The 25859-nt window shown below is 44.1% G+C and overlaps 1 protein-coding gene across 1 annotated transcript in view; it reads right to left on the reverse strand.

Annotated features, from left to right (window-relative positions):
* The window catches only part of wwc1 (WW and C2 domain containing 1), a 50100-nt gene that overhangs the window by 10071 nt on the left and 14170 nt on the right, over positions 1–25859 (reverse strand). Inside the window, exons 7-14 of the mRNA XM_055873801.1 lie at positions 25272–25421; positions 24942–25012; positions 22228–22470; positions 20646–20735; positions 12774–13363; positions 9928–10045; positions 2068–2238; positions 122–314 (exon numbers count right to left, since the gene is read on the reverse strand). Of these exons, the coding sequence (XP_055729776.1) occupies positions 122–314; positions 2068–2238; positions 9928–10045; positions 12774–13363; positions 20646–20735; positions 22228–22470; positions 24942–25012; positions 25272–25421 (1626 nt within the window). The remainder of the gene's footprint in view (positions 1–121; positions 315–2067; positions 2239–9927; positions 10046–12773; positions 13364–20645; positions 20736–22227; positions 22471–24941; positions 25013–25271; positions 25422–25859) is intronic.

Below are 25859 nucleotides of genomic sequence, written 5' to 3' on the forward strand. Positions count from 1 at the left end.
ATGTACACATTGCAAATACACCACTGTGGGTGGCAGTGTTTCTACTGTATATGGGTGTGCTGGTGGTAAGGACTATTTGTTTTGTTGACGCTAACTTACAAATGTGTGTCGTTAAACTCACCAGACACTCCTCGCGGCCAGATAGGCTTGTGTGGCACACGTCCACCCTCAGGGTCTTCTGCCGCAGAACATTGTGGGCCATCTGGATGCCGAAGACTTCGTTGACCTCCACGGCGTCCTGGGGGAGAGAGCCACGCGTCCGGAAAAGGCAGCGGGTGGTCTCAGAGCAGGGGAGGACAGCGACACGGATGTACCTACGGAAGGGAAGCACAGTTAAACACCTAGACAATGTGCACACAGTTGAGTGTAACGTTGAGAACAAATGACACAGTACTTTCAATACAAACGCACCAACTTAAATGAGAAAAGTGGGTACACAGACAGCATACAGTGCATTCGGAAGTATTCAGCCTCCTAGACTTTCTCCACATTTTGTTCCATTACAGCCTTATTCTAAAATGGATTAAATAAAACATTTTCCTCAACCTTCACACAATACCCTATAATGACAAAGCGAAAACAGATTAAGAAATTTTAGCAAATAAAAACAAAACCTTATTCACATAAGTATTCAGACCCTTTGCTATGAGAATCGAAATTGAGCTCAGGTTCATCCTGTTTCCATTGATTATCCTTGATGTTTCTACAACATGATTGGAGTCCACCTGTGGTAAATCCAATTGATTGGACATGATTTGGAAAAGCACACACCTGTGTATAAAAGGTCTCAGTAGACAGTGCATGTCAGAGCGAAAACCAAGCCATGAGTTCAAACAAATTGTCCGTAGAGCTCCGAGACAGGATTGTGTTCGTGGCACAGATCTGGGGAAGGGTACCAAAGCATTTCATCAGCATTGAAGGTCCCCAAGAACACACTGGCCTCCTTCATTCTTAAATGGAATAAGTTTGGAACCACCAAGACTCTTCCTAGAGATGGCCGCCTGGCCAAACTGAGCAATCGGGGGAGAAGGGCCTTGGTCAGGGAGGTGACCAAGAACCTGATTCTGTCACACTGACAGAACTCCAGAGTTACTCTGTGGAGATGGTAGAACCTTCCAAAAGGACAACCACCTCTGCGGCACTCCACCAAATCAGGCATTTATGGTAGAGTGGACAGACGGAACCACTCCTCAATAAAAAAGCCCATAACAGCCCGCTTGGAGTTTGAGAGTCCTTTAGGTGCCTTTTGGCAGACCATGAGAAACAAGATTCTCTGGTCTGATGAAACCAAGATTGAACTCTTTAGCCTGAATGCCAAGCGTCACATCTGGAGGAAACCGGTCACCATCCCTATGGTGAAGCATGGTGGTGCAAGCATCATGCTGTGGGGATGTTTTTCAGCAGCAGGGACTGGGAAACTAGTCAGGATCAAGGCAAAGATGAACAGAGCAAATTACAGGGAGATCCTTGATGGAAACCTGCTCCAGAGTGCTCAGGACCTCAGACTGGGGCAAAGGTTCACCTACCAACAGTCAAGACAATGTGGCTTCGGGATAAGTTTCTGAATGTCCTTGAGTGGCCCAGCCAGAGCCTGGACTTGAACCCGGTCGAACAGCTCTCCTGGAGAAACCTGAAAATAGCTGTGAGCGACGCTCCACATCCAACCTGACAGCGCTTGAGAGGATCTGCAGAGAAGAATGGGAGAAACTCCCCATATACAGGCATGCCAAGCTTATAGCGTCATACCCAAGAAGACTCGAGGCTGTAAATCACAGTTAAAGGTGCTTCAAATTACTGAGTAAAGGGTCTGAATACTTACGTAAATGTGATCTTTTTTTTTTGTTAATTTCTAAAAACATGTTTTTGCTTTGTCATTTTGGGGTTTTGTGTGTAGATTGATGAGAATAAGGCAGTAACATAATAAAATGTGGAAAATTCAAGGGTCTGAATACTTTGAATGCACTGTATGCTCAGACAGTCATCTGAGAGGTGTTTGTGACATAACCTAACAAGTAATGACAGGCATTCACTCCTAAAGCAAAGAGAAAAGTTAACTTAGCTACATACATTTTGTGGTTGGGCAGCAGGGTGAGGGCACTGCAGTTGGAGAGCTGCATGACTAACACGGTGAAACGCTTGTCTTTCACCTCGTACTTCAGGCCCAGTCTGACCTGGGCACAGCCTAGAGGACCTCCCCTCTCCTCATAGCCCAGCAGCAGCTCTGCTGGGGGGACAGGCCTGGGAACAGTGACACATACAACAGGTTTAGGGTTAGATCCACAAAGTGGCTATCAAATACAGTACCTGGAAGCCAGTCCTGGTTTGTGCTTTAGCTATTAACCTTACATTGAAGTCATGTCACTAAAAATATAGGAGGTGATATCAGCCCAAACATATGGCAACCAGACTTCAAAATAGCAGAGTAAGTTGTGAGAGGGACTGGCAACATACAGTATATGGCAAAAAGCCCCTCACGCTCCGGGGCCAAACAGTGCAAACAAAACACAATGCAAATATGCTGGATGTTTGTTTGACAAATAGTACTGCAGACAGCTTGTCTCCAGCGATCACTTGATGTAAACCAAAGATACTGTATATCATGACGAGATCGTCTTGTCTCGAGCCGCCCTAACAAATCGGGGTCATTGTCCCAGGCAGGCGATCTGCTTATTGGTCTGCTTATCGTGGACAGATTTTGATGGGAGTAAACCCTCTCGCGTTGCCTCTTCCTCTCTGTGTAAACACATATGTTCACTCATTGTCTCACGTCAGATAGCGTGACGGACGTCTTGCACTCATAACTCGCAAACACTCATACCAAAAAATTTGTTTGGCTACAATATACATTCCAAACATTTAAAAAAATGTTACTAAGCTCACATCGTCCTGATATCATCCTAAAAATAAATTTAATTATAAACATTTTTATTAGGATCCCCATTAGCTACTGCCAAGGCAGCAGATACTCTTCCTGGGGTCCAAACAGGATTAAAACAATGATATAACATAACGCAACAGCCTACATCACAAACAAACAATACATCATGCAAGGCATCCCCACATTACTACTCTACAACCACAAATTCACAACATTACATTTACAAACCTACAAATGTGTTTGCGTGTTTATGTGTGTCTCTTCACAGGCCGCGTTGTGCCACCGTGGGGTGTTTTATATGTTGTTGTTTTTTTAAATCAGATTTTACTGCTCACTTGAGTTACTTGATGTGGAAGAGAGGTCCATGTATTCATGGCTCTACAGTATGTGGTACTGTGTGATTGCCAGCAGCATACCACCCTGCATACCACTGCTGGCTTGCTTCTGAAGCTAAGCAGGGTTGGTCCTGGTCAGTCCCTGGATGGGAGACCAGGTGCTGCTGGAAGTGGTGTTGGAGGGCCAGTAGGAGGCACACTTTCCTCTGGTCTAAAAAAAATATCCCAATGCCCCAGGGCAGTGATTGGGGACACTGCCCTGTGGAGGGTGCCGTTATTCGGATGGGACGTTAAACGGGTGTCCTGACTCTCTGAGGTCATTAAAGATCCCATGGCACTTATCGTAAGAGTAGGGGTGTTAACCCCGGTGTCCTGGCTAAATTCCCAATCTGGCCCTCAAACCATCATGGTCACCTAATAATCCCCAGTTTACAATTGGCTCATTCATCCCCCTCCTCTCCCCTGTAACTATTCCCCAGGTCGTTGCTGCAAATGAGAACGTGTTCTCAGTCAACTTACCTGGTAAAATAAATAAATAAATAAAAATTCCCCAGAGTCTGTTCTGGACTGTGAAGAGACCCCTGTTAGCATGTCTTGTGGGGTATGTATGGGTGTCTGAGTTGTGTATTAGCTGTTTGAACAGACACATCAATACCTCTCACAGAAGACAAGGAGAGATTGACATGCATCTTATTGATATTAGGCCTCTGTGTATATTTACGGGCCAGCCATGCTGCTCTGGGCCAAATGTAATTTGCCCATGCCCCTCTTTAACACTTGACCATATTACTGGGCAGTAGTCCAGGTGTGATAAAACTAGGGCTTGTAGGCCTTGTTTTGTTGATTATGATGTCAAGAAAGCAGAGCAGTGTCTTTCAATGACAGACCTCTCCCCATCCTAGCTACCGTTGTTTTGATTACATCAAACAGTTTAGTCTCAGCTTGCTCAAATGCCACATGCATTACATAATTTTGTTGAGATTTATGTTTCAGCGAATGATTTGTTCCAAATGCAAAGCTTTTAGTTTAAAAAATATATATTTAGGACTAGCTTATCACCCATTCTAAAACTGACTGCAGCTCTTTAACTTGCTGTGGTACCTGACGTGTATACCGTTGAGTCATCAGCGTACATAACCAAGCTTTACTCAGTGCTAGGTCATTAGTAAAAATTGAAAAAAGGGGCCAAAACCACTGCCTTGAAGTATGCCAGACTCTACCTGGTTTATGTTAGAGGCTTCCATTTAAGTGATAACACCGGCTTCGAGGGCTTTTGGAGGATATATTGGCACGGGTGTTCTTAGTCCCGAGACGAAGCTGAGGGTCGTCAAACCGTGCCAATATATCCTCCAAACACCGGCTTCGAGGGCATTATCACTTTTATACAACGGGTTACCAACATATTCAAATAATGATTGACATATTTTCATTAAAAACTTTATTTTGATTAATTTATTCATACTATTTCATCCTTCCACGAGATATAGTCCCAACACAAATCTAGGGTTGCTACCCAAACTGGCTGGTCGTTCGTTCTGTTGGTTCGACCCAGTCATTCAGTCTTTTTGTTCTGTATCTATGTCATTCGTTCTAAATGTTGCATTGCCATTCTAGCTGGCAACTTTCTTATCCCTTGCTTGCTAGCTAGCCAACTACGGCTAATTTGCGGTCACTTGAAACAGTGCAGCCAAAATAACAGTAGTTGTATTTGCATTTGTTTATGCAAAGTGACATTTATTGTGACATCCATAACAATGAGGTGCGATTCGGCCTGACATAGAAAATGTGCTCACTCGTCAGGACACTTGTTCAGAGGAGCTAGCCAACAACACAGCTAACAGAATCACTTCAAACTGAAGCTGGAAAGACTGCAAACTACAGTAGCTACACTTTGTTTAGTTTTACATTTTTTCAATTGACATTTTTGTATATATCCATAAAAATGAAAGCTGATTCATGAGTTAGACTGGCTGAGAAACGCTGCCTGCCTGTCTCTTGTCCCGACTCATTAATTACTATGGAACAGCTGGAGATGAAATTTGAATATTTAAACAATGTTGCAAATGTCGGAGAGACAGACAGCAAGGTTTATACAAATCTCCGCTGTTGAAAACGAAATGTTAGTCTAAAAGAAATGTGAGATAATCTCCACTATAAAAAGCATCTAGACATTAAGTTTATAACTTGCCGGGCTGATGAGACAGTGGATTGCACAGTCAGATGGAACAGAATAAATAGCTATTATAATGTCAGATTTAGCTGGTGGTAACTTGTGGAATAGACTCTGTCTGGAATGCGGTTTGAACCAATCAGCATTAGACGCACCCGTTGTATAATAAAGAACACCCTGTGTTCTGTTAGATAGACAACTCTCGATCCACGATAAGGCTTTACATCCACTGCCATAACACCGATTTTTTTCAGCAGCAGGCTTTGATCAATAATGTCAAAAGCTGCAATGCAGCCTAACAGCTCCCACAATCGTATTATTACCAATTCCTTTCAGTCTATCATCAGTCATTTGTGTTAGTGCTATACATGTTGCATGTTGACCTCCCGGGTGGCGCAGTGGCCTAGGGCACTGCATCGCAGTGCTAGCTGCGCCACCAGAGTCTCTGGGTTCGCGCCCAGGCCGGGCTGGGTTTGCGCCCAGGCTCTGTCGCAGCCGGCCGCAACCGGGAGGTCCGTGGGGCGACGCACAATTGGCATAGCGTCGTCCGGGTTAGGGAGGGTTTGGCCGGTAGGGATATCCTTGTCTCAGTATGTAAAATGTAATAAAATGTATGCACTCTACTGTAAGTCGCTCTGGATAAGAGCGTCTGTTAAATGACTAAAATGTAAATGTAAATGTTGAGGGACCTTCCCTATAAGCATCCTGAGTCAGAAAATGTGTTTACTGTGAAATAGCATTGTATCTGGTCAAACACCATTTTATTCTAAAGTTGACTAACTTTGACAAATCTCCTGGTATTGACAACTTGGATGGAAAATGACTGAGGACGGTAGGGGACTATATTGCCACTCATATTTGCAGTCTTACCAAAAACTATATCCCTGTAGCTAAAATGTACACTTTTTTGTCATGAGCAAGTCTACCTAATTCTACATCTCGCTAAGGTGTTGTGTGCACAAAAATTTGCTAGCTGACGCATAGTGTCTACTGACTGGCTGAACTAGTCTAAAATCAATCCATAGGAAATGAAAGGGATACTAACAATGGCAGTTCACACAGTGCCGAATACTCCCTCTAGATAGCTAGTTAGTGTAGTGAAGTTCTAGCTAATACACAAATTACTTTTCATGATATATGTTCTGCAGTGAACAGATCGCCGAGTTCTAAAGCATAGCTGACTGCTCTCTGTGACGTTATTGTGTTGGCCAAATGTTCAAGTAGTGAAGCACAATGCCAGCTGTCAAAGTCAGATAAGCTGATTCCTGTAACAGTCCCATAACTTTGGTGCCGTACAACTTCAACAAGCTGGCCAACTAGCTAACGTATGGCCATTCAAACAAGCTTGCACTAGGCTGCTAACTGTTTGGTCAGCTTATCAAGCACGGTTTGCAGTAGTAGCCCGCTCGTCCTAGCTTCTGAGAACAGAGTGATTTTCAGATTTAGGAACTAGTGTTAAGCACAAGGAGGTTAAGTCTCATTCACATTACAACTGAGCAGTCTGTTACGTTCCGCCAGATATCATTCATTTCAATGGGGACCATTCACAACAGAGTGGTATCGCAGCGCCCCCTTGCAGTTGAAGGCTCAGTTGCGAAACGGATGCCACATACTTGGAACTTTTCCAAACTTTGTGTCGCCTTCATTGCAGGCAGAGTCAGTCAATAAAACAGGAAGTTACCTAAACGTAACAGGTATCTGTAAACATGAATATAAAATTAACTTATTTGCCGATGATCTGCTGATATACCTAACCACCTACCGAAATAATGGTAATAGGAAAAATAACTCATTATCTACAGCCATCCTTTAAGTGGACCACAAAAAATACTTACGATGTTTAATACATGATAAATATATAAAGATAAACTTTATCCCATTACTCAACAATATGAAAGCAGATCTATTTAACATGGAACAATCTTCCCATAAATCTTACAGGTAGAATAAACCTCTTCAGAATGGCATGGCTCCGAAAGTTTTTATATTTATTCTAAGTAATACCAATTACCCCACCGAAGACATACTTTATAAAAAATACATACTCTGTCTTAACAGACTTCATTTGGGCAAATAAAACTAATAGAATAAATAGGAAAGTTTTACATGACCCTAACTGAGGGTGGTTTTAACCTCCCAGACTAGGAATTGTATCAACTTGACATCCAAGGCTTTCACTAGAGACATATTGTTAAATGCATTAAAGACAAACAATGGGTACATATGAAGATGAGCATGCTCACCCCCAGAAACTTTTCACATGTCTATTTTCAAAAGGATGAAGCTAAGAGCATTAACAACTTCATAGTTAAGAACAATATGGTAGAAAATGAATTGGATTCTACAAGAACCAATATCACTCCCACAAACACAACCCTATGGAACAATCCTTCAGAATACACCAATAAATTGGTCCACATGGAAATGTAAAGGCATAGAAACCGTCAATGACTTGGTAATAGCTAATACATTTATTTCCATGACAGAATTAAAAAATTTGGACTAACCAACGCAGATATTTTCAAATACATGCAACTTAAAAAGGTCAATGTTACAAAATTTAGATTGCTCTGATATCCAAAATATTTCCAATCTTGAAGGAATCCTATTTGAGTCAGAAAAGGATATTCCTATGATGGGTAAGTTTTATAAAACCTTGCAGAGAACCTATCCAACTGACTACCTCTTGGAAAAAAATAAACTATTGGAACAAGTTGGAGGGAATATTTGAACCTAACGAACGAAATTACAGGTAACGAAAATGTACGCTTAATCCAGTATAAACTCAACTATTGAGACCAAAATTCACAAATTCTGCAGCATAACAACAGAGTCATGTCTTAAGTGTAAAACTAACGACTCAATAATTCATGCCTTCTGAGAATGCTATAAAGTCCAAAAGTTATGGGTGGAGTTAGAAAGTTGGCTGTCAGAAGTATTCCAATGTAAATGTACTTTTAATCCGTCTGTCTGCATATTTTAAGACATGTCACAACATGAGGGAGCAGTGAGATACCCGATGGGTTGGACAATTCTCTTCTTGAAAAAACGTACACTTAAAAACTGGAAATCAACCAATCCCCCATCTTTAAGACAATGGAAAAATCAAAATGCGTCATTATCTGAATATTGAAAGAGCGTGGGCGACAGAGAGGAACAAAATGGCGCAATTTGAGGACTGGAAATGAATGGAAATGGAAATGAATAGTGCAGGCAGTGGAGATAGGGGTGAGAACAGATAGGGCTGGGCAGGAGTGATGTTGATGTTTGTGTGCGTCTGTATGTTGTCTTTTGTATTGTTTGGAGATTTTTTACAAGTAAAAAAAGAAAGGAATTTACAAAACCACAGAACAAGATGAAAATGTGGTTTTCAGCGATGGCTTTATGGGATATCTAGCAACTTGTAAACAATTACCCATTCCTATAAGTGAGTCCCACTTTAATAGTAATGTTAAATAATACACATTGGCTGTTAAGCCAATTATGTTATAAATCCGTTTTAGTTTATTGTGATGGTAATGGCGTTTGTTTTTTATGATAATTATTAGGTGGAGGTCGCTAGCTACATTATCAACCAAGCCAAGCGTTTAGCTAGCTGTTCTGTAAGCCAGCTTGACTTGCTATAAAGTTAGAGAAACAAGTTAAGGAAAAAGTAACTAAACAGGTATATTATCACCTGAAACAATAGGTTTCTCCTGTTGTGAATGAAAAGGTCATATTTTGCAATCTCCCAAAATAAATGTGATCTTTGACGAGAGACTAAGCTCACAATCTTGTCATGCATTGTGAAACCCTATGCTCTCCGTCCAGTAGCGGTACGAGATTGCATGAAGATGACGAACGGCGTAATGAAATATGTTACAATATGTACGTGGCATTAGGTGGATGAGCAAAACCGCGATTTTTAGAGATGAGTTCCAAGTCCTACAAGACAGATCGGTTGAGGGACGAGCATCTCGTAAGAGTGACGCCATCTGACGTGAGACCAGGGGAGAATGACTGTCCCCTCTCACGGAAGTTTATGGCCAACCGTGGTACTGCAGGCATTGTTTGCAGAAAACAGTATCTTTCATTGGATGGAAAAAGGGCAATCTTAGTGGACAATCTGTCTTAAAATACTATTAATTTTACATGATCATTGTACCAATAATTGCTTCTAATACACCAAATGTATGTCCATGAAACAACAAAAATAAAAATGCACAGGATAATTGAGTTGCTAATGGCAGTCTGCAGTACCCCGGTCAGCCTTTAACTTGAGTTACTCAATGAGGGGGCAGCACTGAGCTAGCCTGCAATGTCACTTCCTGGAGTAGCTCAAACTGTGCACGTTATGTCTCCATGAGACCTTACGTGATCGATAGCTTTGTCCATTCATATATACAGTCAATGCGTGAGACAACGATGTTCACTTTCATATAGTTAGATAGGGGTGTTAATGAAGCACCAATCCTTTCTTACTATCCGTGACGGGTCAGGCTCCAGTGTAAAGAAATTAGAGACACTTGTCCTCCAGGTGACCCAGTAGCTACTACAGTACCCACCTGTCAGAGGGCTCATACACCCCGCTGTCACCCGCCATCGACTCATCAGACACTGCTGACGTCACACCCATCTTCTTCGACCCAGCACCCACCGTCCCTCGGACCTGCGCTACGGCATCTATGTGAAAAGGGGGTTGGGAAGAGGATAGGGAGGGGTTGGGAAGAGGAGGAGAATAAAAGAGAAGGGAGGAAAAGAGGAGTGTAGAGAAAGACAACAGTCACAACCTTTCCCCCTTGCAGCCATGGAAACCGGTGTTGAGTTGCATAGCTGGAGTAGGTTCACTTTACAACACCAGCACAGGTAACAGTGGGCCATAACTCAACCCCCAGTCTCTCACTTCTCCCCCTGTAGTGCCCCCATTGGCAATCAGGTTTCAGGTGCAATCTTGAATTCATTATGAGGTGCATGCCCTCACACCCCTACTGCAGTGGAGGAAGCCGGACCATCCAGTTCAATACAGTTAGAGTGTGTTGAATGTTACATCACCAGTGTGTATATTGATACAGCCCTGTCTCTAAAACACCCATATGTATGTATGTATGTATGTATGTATGTATGCATGCATGCATGCACACAGTTGAAGTCAGAAGTTTACATACACCTTAGCCAAATACATTTAAACTCAGTTTTCACAATTCCTGACATTTAAAATTCCCTGTCTTAGGTCAGGTAGGATCACTTTATTTCAAGAATGTAAAATGCCAGAATAAAAGTAGAGAGAACGATTTATTTCAGCTTTATTTCTTTCATCACATTCCCAGTGGGTCAAAAGTTTACAAAGACTCAATTAGTATTTGGTAGCATTGCCTTTAAATTGTTTAACTTGGGTCAAACGTTTTGGGTAGCCTTCCACAAGCTACCCACAATAAGTTGGGTGAATTTTGGCCCATTCCTCCTGACAGAGCTGGTGTAACGGAGTCAGGTTTGCAGGCCTCCTTGCTTGCTCATGCATTTTTCAGTTCTGCCCACAATTTTTCTATAGGATTGAGGTCAGGGCTTTGTGATGACCACTCCAATACCTTGACTTTGTTGTCCTTAAGCCATTTTGCCACAACTTTGGAAGTATGCTTGGGGTCATTGTCAATTTGGAAGACCCATTTGCGACCAAGCTTTAACTTCCTGACTGATGCCTTGAGATGTTGCTTCAATATATCCACATCATTTTCGAGCCTCATGATGCCATCCATTTTGTGAAGTGCACCAATCCCTCCTGCAGCAAAGCACCCCCACAACATGATGCTGCCACCCCGGTGCTTCACGGTTGGGATGGTGTTCTTCGGCTTGCAAGCCTCCCCCTTTTTCCTCCAAACATAACAATGGTCATTATGGCCAAACAGTTCTATTTTTGTTTCATCAGACCAGAGGACATTTCTCCAAAAAGTACGATCTTTATCCCCATGTGCAGTTGCAAACCGTAGTCTGGCTTTTTTTATGGCGGCTTTGGAGCAGTGGCTTCTCCTTGCGTAGCAGCCATTAAGGTTACGTCGATATAGGACTAGTTTTACTGTGGATATAGATACTTTTGTACCTGTTTCCTCCAGCATCTCCACAAGGTCCTTTGCTGCTGTTCTGGGATTGATTTGCACTTTGCACCAAAGTAAGTTCATCTCTAGAAGACAGAACGTGTCTCCTTCCTGAGCGGTATGGCGGCTGTGTGGTCCCATGGTGTTTATACTTGCGTACTATTGTTTGTACAGATGAACGTGGTACTTTCAGGCATTTGGAAATTGCTCCCAAGGATGAACCAGATTTTTTCCCCCTGAGTGCTTGGCTGATTTTCCAGAAATAATCCGTCTGTAAGCAATTGTTGGAAAAATTACTTGTGTCATGCACAAAGTAGATGTGCTAACTGACTTGCCAAAACTATATTTTATTAACAAGAAATTTGTGGAGTGGTTGAAAAACGAGTTTTAATGACTCCAACCTAAGTGTATGTAAACTTCCGACTTCAACTGTATATTCACATTCAAATTTTTCTTAGTGTGACGCTGACACTGCTCTGATTTGTAATGTGTTGTGTCGATCTCAAACTGTTGCAAAATAATTAAATAATTCAAACATTCATTCTTTATGTATCACAATGGAGATGACTATATACACTCCACACCACCACATAGTAACCCAATACCAGACTGTACACGGTCACAGTGGTGTAAATGTCATAAGGTGTCATAAGGTGAATGCACCAATTTGTAAGTCGCTCTGGATAAGAGCGTCTGCTAAATGACTTAAATGTAATGTAAATGTAAAGTACTTAGAAGTATTTTTACTTAAGTAGTTTTTTGGGGTATCTGTACTTTAATATGTATATGACAACTTTTACTAAACTACATTCCTAAAGAAAATTATGTACTTTTTACTCCATACATTTTCCTTGACACCCAAAAGTACTCATGACATGTTGAATGTTTAGCAGGACAGGAAAATTGTCTAATTCACACACTTATCAAGAAAACATCCCTGGTCATCCCTACTGCCTCTGATCTGGGGGACTCACTAAACGCATGCTTAGTTTGTAAATTATGTCAGTGTTGCAGCATGCCCCTGGCTAACCATACATAAAAATAAAAATAAAGTAAATTATGACATTTGCTTTATATAAGGAATTTGAAATTATTTATATGTTCACTTTTGATACTTAAGTATATTTTAGCAATTACATGTACTTTTGATACTGAAGTATATTTACTCAAGTAGTATTTTACTGGGTGACTTTCACTCGAGTCACTTTACATTTACTCAAGTATGAAAACATGAGTACTTTTTCCACCACCACACAGTCACAGTTCAAACAATGACTTCTGACAATGCTGTACCAATTTCAGATAATAGACAGTGACTGTACCTTTAAGCACCTCTCCAGCCATGGCCTGCTTAGTGTCCATCTCCACCCCTCCACCTCGCTGCTGCTCCTCCCTGTCCAGCCCCAGCTCTGTCAGCCTGCAATGCAGCTCCACATCCAGCTCCCCCGGGCCCCCCAACACTGCAAACCCCTCCCCTGAGAGGAATGTGGAGTCCATGACCAGGGGCGAGCAGGGTGGCGAGAGCGACGACAGCGAAGACCTCGGCGACAGCGAGCTCATGGACCTTGGCGTCTCCGATAGTCTCAGCGCCTGTAGCCTGGTGCCGGCCTCCGCTCCCCCGCCGACAACAGCCCCAGTCCCGGCATCTACTACAGGGACCACCTCGTGCTCGTGGATGGTGGTGATGGAGCTGGAGGGTCGGAAGCTGACCACCGGGCCGCCCTCCTGCAGTAGGGTTTCCAGTTTGTTCTGGAAGTCGGGGTCTCCCAGCTCGGGTTGCTCCAGGTAGATGTCGGTAAAGCTCAGGGAGGAGGTGGAGCCCAGGGAGGAGGTGGTAGCCAAAGAGCCCCGGCTGGAGGTCAACGAGCCACGGCTGCTGCCTGACGAACACGACAGTGTGCTGGCCGACAGACTGTAGGAAGAGAGGGAGGAGAGGGTTGGATTGAGAGAAGGAGGGAAGAGAGAATGAGACAGAAGGCAGAGAGAGAGAGAAAGAGAGGGGATAGAAGTAGATGGATAGAAAAAGTGGCAAAGGAGAGGATTGGATGGGGAGAAAGAAGGAGGGACAGAATGAGACAGAAAGAGGGCAGAGAGGAGGGAGAGAGAGAATTGGGACCAGAATAAAAGGGAGCAAGGGACCAACAGAGACAAAGAGAGAGAGAAGACCAGTGTTAGAAGCACTAGGAGCACACTCCAGGCAGACCTATGACCCAGCTGCGCTTCAGCTCACAGACGGCTGGTCTGACCTATGCTTTCCGTAACCATTCCCCTGTCTGTGTGGGCACTGAAAACCCTATTTTCCTCCCCTCATTTAGCCCTCCGTAACTTCAAATGCAGTTTCTGCTCTACAGCAAACATCCTAATTATAGCTTGGCAAGTTCATAAGGAATGACACAGGGGAGTTTCTCTGCATCTCAGCCCTTTGATGTACTGTATATCAGCCAGAAAGAGAGGACGAATTAGGCATGATAGGAGAACAAAGACAGACAGACACAGAGACAGAGACAGCGATGTTCTCTCTGTCTCTCTCTATTGTTGAAGTTAGTGCTGTGAAAAAGTGCCCACTTTCTGATTTTCTTCATTTTTGAGACTGAACGTTATCAGATCTTCAACCAAAACCAAATACAATGCATTCGGAAAGTATTCAGATCCCTTGACATTTTGTTACATTACAGTCTTATTCTAAAATTGATTAAAATAAGGAATGCACGATATAAAATTAAAAAACATTTAACTACCAGCAACTACCGCCTGATGTTTAGTTTAACGCCGATGTGCAAAACCGATGTCAAAGCTGACGTGCATCCCTATACAACGTAGGTAGATGATGCCATGAAAAATAGTGATACACAGAACAAAAGCAGAAAAATAGTAAGCACACACTTCCAACAACTAAACAAGTTGAAATCGAGCAGTCATTTAAAAGACTAAGACAATCTCAGGGCGACAACTCAAAGGCAAAATCCATTAACGCCAAGATAATGGAATTCATTGCCCTTGACAATCAACCGTTCTCTGTCGTGGATGATGTTGGCATTCGCCGACTGGTCGAGCACCACGAGCCCCGGTACACACTACCAAGTAGGCGCTAATTTTCAGATGTTGCCCTACCGGAGTTACACAGTATTGTTGAAACGCACATCTATGAGCTTCTTGCTATGGGCGTCACTGCTATTAGCTTCACAACTGGCATTTGGACCAGTGATGACAGCCCCATGAGCATGCCGAGTCTGACAGCACAGTGGGTTGACGAGGATTTCGTACTGAGGAAAGCCGTATTGCATGCTCAAGAATGTGCTGGTTCTCATTACACTGCTGCCATTTCAATGGCTTTCGAAAACATGAACACACTCCCAGCGCCATTCGAACTGACTCGAGAAATAAGCTAATCAACTGCGTCTGCAGCAGACATGATACCCTCTGTCATGGTATTGAAACGCCTGCTCAACGAACTGCCAACACAGACCATGGGGTTAAAACTTGCAAAAGTACTCGAGGCTGTTAACAAGCGATTCGGTGGCATTCTCTCTGAGCTTCTTTACTGTGTCGCCACCATGCTCGATGCTAGGTACGAGGACCGCTACTTCGATGCAGACAAGAAACTGTTTACTCGAAATGTTAGACACAGCTGGACAAGATGGAAACGGACACAGTGACAGTGCGCACTGAGGAAGAGAGGCCACGGACAGACAGAGCTGAAACTTCACTTCTTGACATATATGATAAAATCCTGGTTGAGAACGAAACGACTGTGCAAATGAAACGGCAAGTAAGTGAAAGAAAAAAGGTTTTACTGGTAATGGGGACATACGTAAATGCCAACAAAATAACTTTTTGGTCAATGTGTGTGTTTCAACTATTTAACTGTACTAGAATGCTTAAAAGGCCGCTAAAATGTTAAATATCGGCTATAGGTCTAGTTCTTTTTTGGCAAGAAAAATATTGGAAGGAACTGTCCGTAGAGCGCCGAGACAGTATTGTGTCCAGGCACAGATCTGGGTGGCCTCCATCATTCTTAAATGGAAGAAGTTTGGAACCACCAAGACTCGTCCTAGTGCTGGCCACTCGGTCAAACTGAGCAATCGGGGGAGAAGGTCCTTGGTCGGGAAGGTGACCAAGAACCCGATGGTCACTCTGACAGAGCTCCAGAGTTCCTCTGTGGAGATGGGAGAACCTTCCAAAAGGAAAAACATCTCTGCAGCACTTCACCAATAAGGCCTTTATGGTAGTGGATAGACAGAAACCACTCCTCAGTAAAAGGCACGATAGCCCGATTGAAGTTTATCAAAAAGCCCCTAAATGACTCTGACCATGAGAAACAAGATTCTCTGGTCTGATGAAACCAAGATTGAACTCTTTGGCCTGATTGCCAAGCGTCACATATGGAGGAAACCTGGCACCATGCCTACGGTGGAAGGAGGGCGTTATGGTGAAATACCTCACTCATACTATCAGAGAACCGGGGTTACAGTCGTAACCTATAGTTCTCTTTCAAGTATTAATTTCGGTATTTCACTATGGGATATACTGACTCCCAGACAAGCTTATCCTGACGACCGACTGCCCTGGTCTATATATCACACAAAATGGGCCTTGCCCCTCAGAAGATCCTACACGTAAAACACTATGCGCCAGGGTCGGTGCAGTAACATCGAGCCTATAAAACCTTGCAAATGTATGAAGCGAAGCCCAACTCGCTGCGAAGCAAATATCTTGGATAGATATGCCCTTAAATAAAGCCCAGGACGTAGCCATTCCTCTAGTAGAATGAGCCTGTAGGCCAGCAGGAGACTGGAGACCCTTACTTGTGTAGGCCAAAGCTATAGCCCCCACTATCCAGTGGGAGAGGCGTTGTTTAGGGAGCGTTTTACCTGTGCGTGGTTTCGCCCAGGAAACAAACAACTGATCACGTTTCCTAAATCCCTTAGTCCTGTCCATCTAGATGCGCAGAGCACGTACTGAACACAACATATGCAACCGTTGCCGTTCCGGAGAGGAAAACGGTGGGGGATAAAAAGCTACAAGCTCAAGGGGAAGACGCATCAAAGATGGGTTCATGATCTTAGGGATAAATGCGGGGTTAGGCTGCAATGATACCCTTTTGTTACCAGGTGCAAATTGCGCACTGGACGAGTACACAGAGAATGCTTGAATGTCACTTACACGTGTTGCCAGTGCTAGTAATAGCGCGGTCTTACATGAAAGCATCTTCAGTTCCACCTGATCCAGAGGCTCAAAAGGCTTTTGGCATAGAGCATCCAAAACAATTGATAAATCCCATGACGGGGCCAGCTGTTTGGACACCGGACGCAAGCGACGTGCATAAAACGGGCGACAAGGGGGTGTTGCCCATCTGTCGTGTTCCCAAAACCCACATGACAAGCCGAAATAGCTGCCAGATATACTTTAATAGTATAAAAAGCCTTTCCCTTTTCTAATAATTCCTGTAGAAAGACAGAATTACTGAGACAGAGCACTGGAATAACACTATCTGTATTTTAGCTCACTATTCCTCAAACACCTGCCATTTATAATTATAAAGGGGCCTGGTGGATGCGGCTCTAGCACTCTGAATAGTCTAAATTACATTTTGAGGAAGCCCGGCAGTGTTCAAGATGCACCATTCACGGGCCAGGCCCAGAGTGCCAACCGTTCCGGGTGAGAGTGTAAAATCTCGCCTCGCGTCTGGCACAGTTGGTCCCGACGCAGGGGGAGGGGCCACGAAGGACCACATAGTAGTTGAGTGATCTCCGCTAGCCAGTGTTTCCCTGGCCAATGTGGCGCTATTAGCATGAGTGATAGCCCCTTCTCCCGCACCCTGGCTAGGGTGGGGGAAAATCAGGGACAATAGGAGGAATGCATACAGGAGGACGCCTGGCCACTCCCATCAATGCATCCTGATCACTCAGGGGAAAAAACAGTGGACACTGAGTATTCTCCATTGATGCGTAAAGATCCACTCCTGGAATGCCGAAGTGCATCCAAACCCGATTGGCTACCTCTGGGTGAAGTTTCCACTCTCCGAATAGAGGATTCCCCAAGGAAAGTAAATCTGCCCCCAGATTCAATACTCCCGGTACATGAGTAGCTCTCAGTGACTGGAGATGCACACTGCTCCACACAATCAGTCTGCGTGCCAGTGTGTGTAAGTGAGCGGATCGCAGTCCCCCTTGTCTCTTTATGTAAGCCACAACAGTGGTATTGTCTGTTCTGACTAGAACATGACAACCCTCCAAAAATGGGAGGAACAACTTTAATGCTAGGGACACTGCAAGGAGTTCCAGGCAGTTTATGTGAGTAGAACTGAGATGGGGTCCCCACACCCCGTTGACTGTTCTGCCCTTGTGGGTCACACCCCAACACAAGAAAGAGGGGCGTCCATCATGACTTCTTTGGTCTGAGCCCAAAGAGCCCAATACGTTGTATTGTGAAAAGAAATAATTGTGAACTGACATTGGGGAGTGTGAGACAAGAGGAGGGATTTGTGGAAGCATCCATCTGAATATTGTCTCTTCTCTTTGGGCTGTACCAACTCGGGCCTGGTACGCCGGACAGAACACTGAGGTGCCTGGGAACTTTCACCCTGGAACAGGATCAGGATTGGAGCAGGGGATAGAACAGTGCTTGGGGGAGACTGTACTTGCCTCTCTGGCGATGGGAACATCGCTAGGCCATGTGCTTCTTCCTCCTTACCCCCTGGGTGGGGTTAGTAGCAGGCTGGCACCTGGGTGCCATGGGCGGGAAGGAGGGCTTCTTAGACCAGGGGCCCAAGGTTCCCCAGGCTGCGAACCGGGATCTTAAAAGGTTAAGGGTGAACGACCTGCTGCGGCCTGGGCGAAGGTGCGGCGAGGCACTGGGCTGTGTCTTCCTGGGCATACAGAGCTGGAGGGCTTCACCCTCCCTCTTTCTCCTCACACCATTTCCGATACCTTATTCCCACAGGAACAGATTCGTGTCGGGAGCTTCTCATTTTGGGTGGAAGATGCCTTTGTCGCCATTGCTTGGATGCTACGTTTTTAACTGTCAGAAAAAATAGCATGGTAGGCTAGTCCCCGATAGCTAGCGATTAGCGTGGGTTCTCTCTGACGGTAACACTCGGTGTGATGGCCGGATACTGTTTCGAGAGGACAGGTTAGAAAAGATATCTTGATGTAGCTAGTAGAAACTTTTCTTGCCGAAGTAAAAACCCCAAAAGCTAGCTTGCCGACGACTAGTCACTGTTTGGATAAAGCTAACTTGGTCGTGAACGAGTTAGACGTGTCACAGCAGTAACCGTTACTCCCTCTAATACTTTTCCTCTAGCTATGGTGAAGGGAAAGGAAAAATTGTCACCGTTGCACAATCCCGAGAATAGAGCCCGGCGAGCGAGTTGTAAGCTCACGTCTGTGGACAGTTTAGCTATTTCTGGAAAATGAGGTCCTGTCGAGGTAAGCTTTCTGATGAAAAGCGAGATGTTTGAATGACTCAGAGACGTTGCATCGAACTCTTTATAGAGTAGGAGGGACACCGTTCCCGAATAACACGTCTCGAAGTCAAGCCAATCATGGTTTCATCATAAATGTCAAGCAGGGAAGTTTCAGCTCTGTCTGTCCGTGGCCTCTCCCTCGGTGCACACTGTCACTGTGTCCGTTTCCATCTGGTCCAGCTATGTATGTAACATTTCACGTAAACCCTGTTTCTTGTATGCATCAAAGTAGCAGTCCTTGTACATAGCGTTGAGCATGGTGGCGACACAGTAAAGAGGCTCAGAGAATGCCACCGAATCGCTTGTTCACAGCCTGTGTCGGCAGTTTTGTTGAGCAGGCGTTTCAATGCCATGACAGAGGGTATCACATCTGCTTCAGGCGCAGTTGATGAGCTTATTTCTCGAGTCAGTTGTTCGAATGGAGCTAGCGTGTTCATGTTTCCAAGCTTCAAACATGTTCTCAAATGTCATTGAAATGGCAGCAGCGGTATGACAACCAGCACATTCATGAGCATGCAATACAACTTTCCTCAGTACGAAATCCTCGATGACCCACTGTGCTCAGACTCAGCATGCTCATGGGGCTGACATCGCTGGTCCAAATGTCAGTCGTGAAGCTAATAGCAGGGACGCTATTACTGTGCAACTCCGGTAGGGAAACATCTGAAAAATAGCGCACTTGGTAGTGTGTACCGGTGCTCGACCAGTCGGCGAAAGCCAACATCATCCACGACAGAGAACAGTTGATTGTCAATGGCAACGAATTCCATTATCTTGGCGTTAATGGATTTCGACATGGAGTTGTCTTGCTGAAATGTTCTTACTCTTTCAAATGACCGCTCGACTTGTTGACCCTCTTGATCCACACAGCAGAGATTGTGGGCTAGGTTAGGAATGCTGCGTTTCACGTGAAGCGCTACATTTTACGTGGCGTCATTACGTCATGTACATACGCAAGTCAGCTTTGACATCGGTTTTGCACATCGGCGTTAAACTAGACATCAGGCCGATGTTGGCATTTGAAGCTAATATCGACCAATTACGATATGTTCACCGATATATCATGCATACCTAGAAAATACTGTAGTCTAGAACAGACCTCATGTGAACTTATGGGGTTCAAGAAATGAAAGATAAAATCCTTTCATGTGAATGAGGGGAATGGGATCTTCACCATTCCCCAGCTCCCGTGTAGACCTTGGATTAAAGTTCCACTCTTTCCCCTCAAAGGGTAGCGAGTAGGCTCAGGGCGCCAGGCAAGGCCGGGTTGTGATGTTTATTGAAAATACCTGATGAAACAGCTTGCAACTCTACAGTTGCCTCAGAGGTGAAATGGGTTAATTGGATGAAAATGTTGAATGTTCAGAAGCACTAAGCCCATTTTGAGATGAGAGGCTAGATAGGAGAGGAGACAGAAGAGGCTGTGCTCATAGAAGTGTAGTGATTCGTGAACAACTTTAGAGCAGAGTGCAGTAGCGGTGTACCATTACACCTTAGTGACTATAACCTCACCAAGACCTCCACGGTAAAAATGCTGCCTGTGTCTCCATGTACACAATAAAATGTATTCTTAAATCGTTTTTCATTTTAAATGTGCACATCGAGTTGTGCAATAGGAGTTTACATGCTTAGTAGATACATTTAAGTGATTGTGCCTCCTGAACTGACAGTGTGGAAGTGTTGGGAGACAGTAGCTGAATTTGTTATATAGACGGGTGAGTGTGCATACCTCTTGAGCTGAGTGTGTAGTGATGAGGCCAGGCGAACCATCTCCTCCAGCTCTCTCACCAGCTTGTTTCTCTTACAGTGCAATCTCAATCTGATAGAAAACAAAACATGTTAGGTCACAGCCGGATTGAAAATATTTACCGCAGTATCGACACAGTTAAAAGAGCAAAAGGCAGACACTTGTGTCTCATAAAAGACATCTTGTTATCCAGTTCTTTATTTATTGGTGGAGTGTGTCAGTGTAATGAGGCTTTAATGGAAACAGGCCATAACATAATAACTGAGTCTTTTGATCATCTTCCAGGCCGCGGTTACAGAACCAGCAGTTAGAAAAAGGCATCTTTTGTATCCAACCTACATCCCCGGTTAGTGACGCTCAGGTTACAGGAAGGGAGAAACCAGAGAGGGAACTCAATGCAGGTACAGTATTGAGAACAGAGAACAAGGTAGCTGTTTAGCAAAGATAGAGGGGGAGAGGGAGGGGGAATATGAATGAGAGAAAGAGGAAAAAAGAGACAGGAATGTGAGAGAGAAAGGGAGAAGAGAATGTGAGTGAGAGGAGAATGTACCATAGTCACAAGGCCCAATTGTTGTAGTCCCCTTGGTTACCTGATCCAGAGTGCAGGTGTCCAATCACTAAAGGGTAAAAATGCACCTTACAGAGGGCTAGTGATGGGTAAGAGGCTATGGGTTCTACACTACAGTACATATACTATCCACTTCTACAGTCTGTGATCCAATTACAATCATGGGCCATGAAAACAGTTTATGCGGATTGAAGCAGCCAACAACAAAAGGTGCACAGGTGTGTCGTGTGTCTGGGAGTAACTCTTACAGCATTGGGTCGACATACACAACGTTAGGTCAACATAGAGAGCACAGTGTGATGCTTTTCAACCTGTTTGACAGTGTTTTCTTGAACCTAGTCGGAGACGTCAGTCTGTTTTCCATAGTTAGTATTCAGTCTAGTTTCTATTTAACAGAGCCACGGGGCCCAGTTCATCACCATGTCCACATCAGGGAGTAGACCTTTGTGTTAATGTAACAGTCATATCAGGTGCTGCACCTGAGGCACTTGCACTATGTCTTTTCACTGCAGCTACGGTACAGTACAGTATGTTGTGGGCCTTGCTCTGCCTATCTATTCCCTGTCTGTGAATATACTGCAGCCTAGTTCCAGTGGGATTCCATTGGCCCCCTCTCTCCTTCACGCAACAGACACGCCGACCCGTTGTCTGGCAAGCATTGAAATGAGATGTATAAATTCATTTAAAATAATGCACTCTTTTGGTGAGGTGCTGACTAATGGAACATTAAAACGCCAAAAAGTGGCAATAAAAGTTTCCTGCAAAGACAGAAGAGTGGATGACTAATTGAATCTCCTGTATCATTGTATGTGACCATAATGCTTTCCGGGTGTGCAGCTGTATTCCCTCTTATCCCTCCTTCCCTGACCGTGACCTTACCCAGGGATGGAGTGATGGCCAACTCTCATTAAGTCAGTGAGCAACAGGGTGACCACGATTACTTAGTTGGGGATAAACGAAAGGGGGCACATCACTCGCGTCACCTCCCATGCTCACCTCTCAGTCAGGGCCTTGCTCTGGTTGTCCCTGGCAGCCTGCAGGTCTCTCTCAAGCATCTTCTTCTCAGTCTCAATCTTCTCCTGTTCATTGGGCGCTCTCTTGCAGGGCTTGATGTACTGCAGTTCCTTCAGAAGCTCCTCCTTCTCATTGATGAGGATGAGGCGGTCACGCTCCGGGTCTAGCAGCCCCGGCCAAGCCTCACTGTCCAGTTTGGCTATCTGCACCTCGATGGTGGCAATCCTGGGGTTGAGAGGACATCATATAATTCATGTTCTTTTATGTTGTATTTAATTGTGTGGAGGAGAAGTTTAATAGAGATATAATATGGCTTATAATATGTTAAAGGTCATTATAAAGGCAAGTTATAAAGTCACTAGACTGATACTTGATGGGTTGCGTTGGGAATGAGTAATCTGGATAACGTGAAAAATAATGATTTTATGAATATCACTAGCTGCAACAGAATACCATTGTGGATACCATTTTCATGTGTCTGTGTCCAGTATGAAGGAAGTAAGAGGGCGTTTCACGAGTAGGGCTGTGGGGGTCACGAAATTGTCAGCCGGTGATTGTCAAGCCAATAACTGTCATTCTCACAGTAATTGACCGTTAATTAACAAACACATTTAGCATCTCCTGGCTTCCACACTGATCTTTAGACAGGTCTAAAGAAGCATGAAATTAAGAAAATGTAGTCCATTTCAGAAGAACAGAATAGCACACTATGAATTGTCCTTACGTAGTGCCTGATCTGGCTACGCCAAATGGCTGTGGGCTACACTAGTTCATTTGGCAGACAAGATATGCTTAGAATTTTGTGGTATTATTTTATATTATGAAGAATATAATTGAACAAAGCTGACTAAAATTTAAAGGATATTTTCTCCAAACGATTTGAGGGCGTGCACACATGCGACTATTCTGTGTTGAGCTATTAATAAGCACATATGAAATCATGTAACCAAAAAAGTGGAGATTGGGTGGCTGTGTGATAATATTCTCACCCATCAGACTATTCTCAATTTAATCTTTACATGTACTAAATAATGTGTGTGAAAATAGTTATAATTTAGAAATGGGCCATTATCATGCACCTGTCGGAACAGGGGCGGTGGAAAATAGAAGACGTCATCGGTATGCGCTTGAAGGAGGACGTTTTCCCACAGTTCATTTTCATGCCAGCCTGGTAAGCTACTCCGGTTGTAAAGCAAAGCAATATTAGGGAAGTTGCTTAATAAATAAATAAATATAGTAGATCTAGCCTATAGAATCTTCCTCTTTTTAACAGAGGCCATCAAAAGTATTTTCTCACGCAATTGCATATCCTATGGAAATGTTGCGCAACTCGGGGTTATAGGAACACATTTCATTCCATGCATCAACCAGCTATGAGGAGCTGGCCCCCACTGCGCAACAGGTGATCCTATTCCACTCAAACTCAATGTCAGGGCTCCCATGATCACTAACAATGAGCACACAGCCACACAATCTCCATACACAAACATTGGCAGTAGAATGGCCATAAAGAGATCAGTGACTTTCAATGTGGTACCATCATAGGATGTTACCATTCCAACAAGTCAGTTCGTCAAATTACTGCCCTGCCAGAGCTGCCCCAGTCAACTGAAAGTGATGTTATTGTGAAGTGAAAAAGTCTAGGAGCAACAATGGCTCAGCCGTGAAGTGGTAGGCCACACAAGCTCACAGAACGGGACCGCCGAGTGCTGAAGCGCGTAAAAATCATCAGTCCTCGGTTGCAACATTCACGACAGAGTTCCAAACTGCCTCTGGAAGCAATGTCAGCACAAGAACTGTACATTGGGATCTTCATGAAATGGGTTTCCATGGCCGAGCAGCCGCACACAAGCCTAAAATCACCATGTGCAATGCCAAGCATCGACTGTAGTGGTGTAAAGCTTCCTGCCATTGGACTGGAGCAGTGAACACACGTTCTCTGGAGTGATGAATCACGCTTCACCATCTGGCAGTCCGACAGACGAATCTGGGTATGGCGGATGCCAGGAGAACGCTACCTGCCCCAATGCATAGTGCCAACTGTAAAGTTTGGTGGAGGAGGAATAATGGTCTTGGGCTGTTTTTCATGCACAAAGTGAGATCCATACAGAAATGGTTTGTCGAGATCAGTGTGGAATGACTGGCCTGCACAGAGTCCTGACCACAAACCCATCGAAAACCTTTGGGATGAATTGGAACAACGACTGCGAGCCATGCCTAATCGCCCAACATCAGTGCCCGATCTAACTAATGCTCTTCTGGCTGAAAGGAAGCAAGCCCCCACAGCAATGTTCCAGTATCTAGTCAAAAGCCTTCCCAGAAGAGTGGAGGCTGTAAAAGAAGCAAAGGGGGGACCAACTCCATATTAATGCACATGATTTTGGAATGAGATGTTCGACGAGCATTGTCCACATACTTTTGGTCATGCAGTGTACCTTTCTAGCTAATAGACTATTGTTAGAGTTTTACACTTCCTCTTCCAATGAACTGTGGGGAGGTCAAAACAACTGTCTACCAAATCTAGTCATTTTAAAATGTTGATTACTTCTACTTGCCAATATCATTCACCTGACGAGAAGACTAAATTTTACTTTATTTTTATTTTTATGTGCTAACATACGATGGGGTTCCCTGGGTCGCCGGTTGGCCTGGGAAAGAAAAGTTTGAAAACCCCTTATTTGGGTTACACAAGTTACCTTCTTTTTGCTTCTTCATACTTCAGGCTTAGTCGAACCTTCTGTGCCAACTTGTTGGTGTTGGTCCCAAACTGGCTCAAACAAAAGAATAACAGAACTGAAGGTGTGGTGTGACAAACCTACATTCTGATCAATTAGTGATGCAACCAGTATCTGTGCATCATTCCATGGCACGCTTCCAAAGGTTACACCTGGGTCCTGTTCATTACGGCACACCAAAGCAAAACATTTTTAAACAGAAAAAGAAAACAAGCGTTTCTTATTGGACAAGTCCAGGTAGTGCCTCCCAATTGGTTCATTTGGTGCCAACTGAACAAAACCTCCTCTCACCTCAGCAGGTATGTCTGTCTGGGAGCTGGTTTCGGAGTAGAGTCGAGGGATGGACAGCTCAGAGTTGGCCAGGGAGGGGCTGCTGCCCCACAGGTCAGACTGAGAATCCACTGAGTCCAGCTGGAAGCCATCCTTAAGCACTGCTAGTTTCTACAGGGAGAGGAGACAAACATACTGTATACAGGCTTGACACATCAGAGAGAAGTCACAGCTAGTATTGTTTACATATTTTACTGTGTGTCTTCCATTCACAAAGCTCCTGTCCTATGGTTTAAATCTATAATACAGACCATAGTCGTGTTCATAGAGATAGAGTCCTGTACATTGCATAAAGATGTGTTTTTGCAAGTGGCCAAACATGGTAACCTACTTAAATCAATGATAAAATCAGTGCAGTCAGTGATAAAATAAATAATAAATGGCTCAGCACTGAAGCACAGAGTGGAATGAACCTCATCTTTAATATTAAAGTACACAATTCAAGCAAAACCAGCAAAGACAAGACTGGCAAAAGACAATGCTGACTGAGTAGGACAGGCTTCATACACTGCAGTCAGACAGACAATACAAATCACACACACATACAGT

The sequence above is a fragment of the Salvelinus fontinalis genome, chromosome 2 (genome assembly GCF_029448725.1).
Source record: "Salvelinus fontinalis isolate EN_2023a chromosome 2, ASM2944872v1, whole genome shotgun sequence".
NCBI classification, from domain to species: Eukaryota; Metazoa; Chordata; class Actinopteri; order Salmoniformes; family Salmonidae; genus Salvelinus; species Salvelinus fontinalis.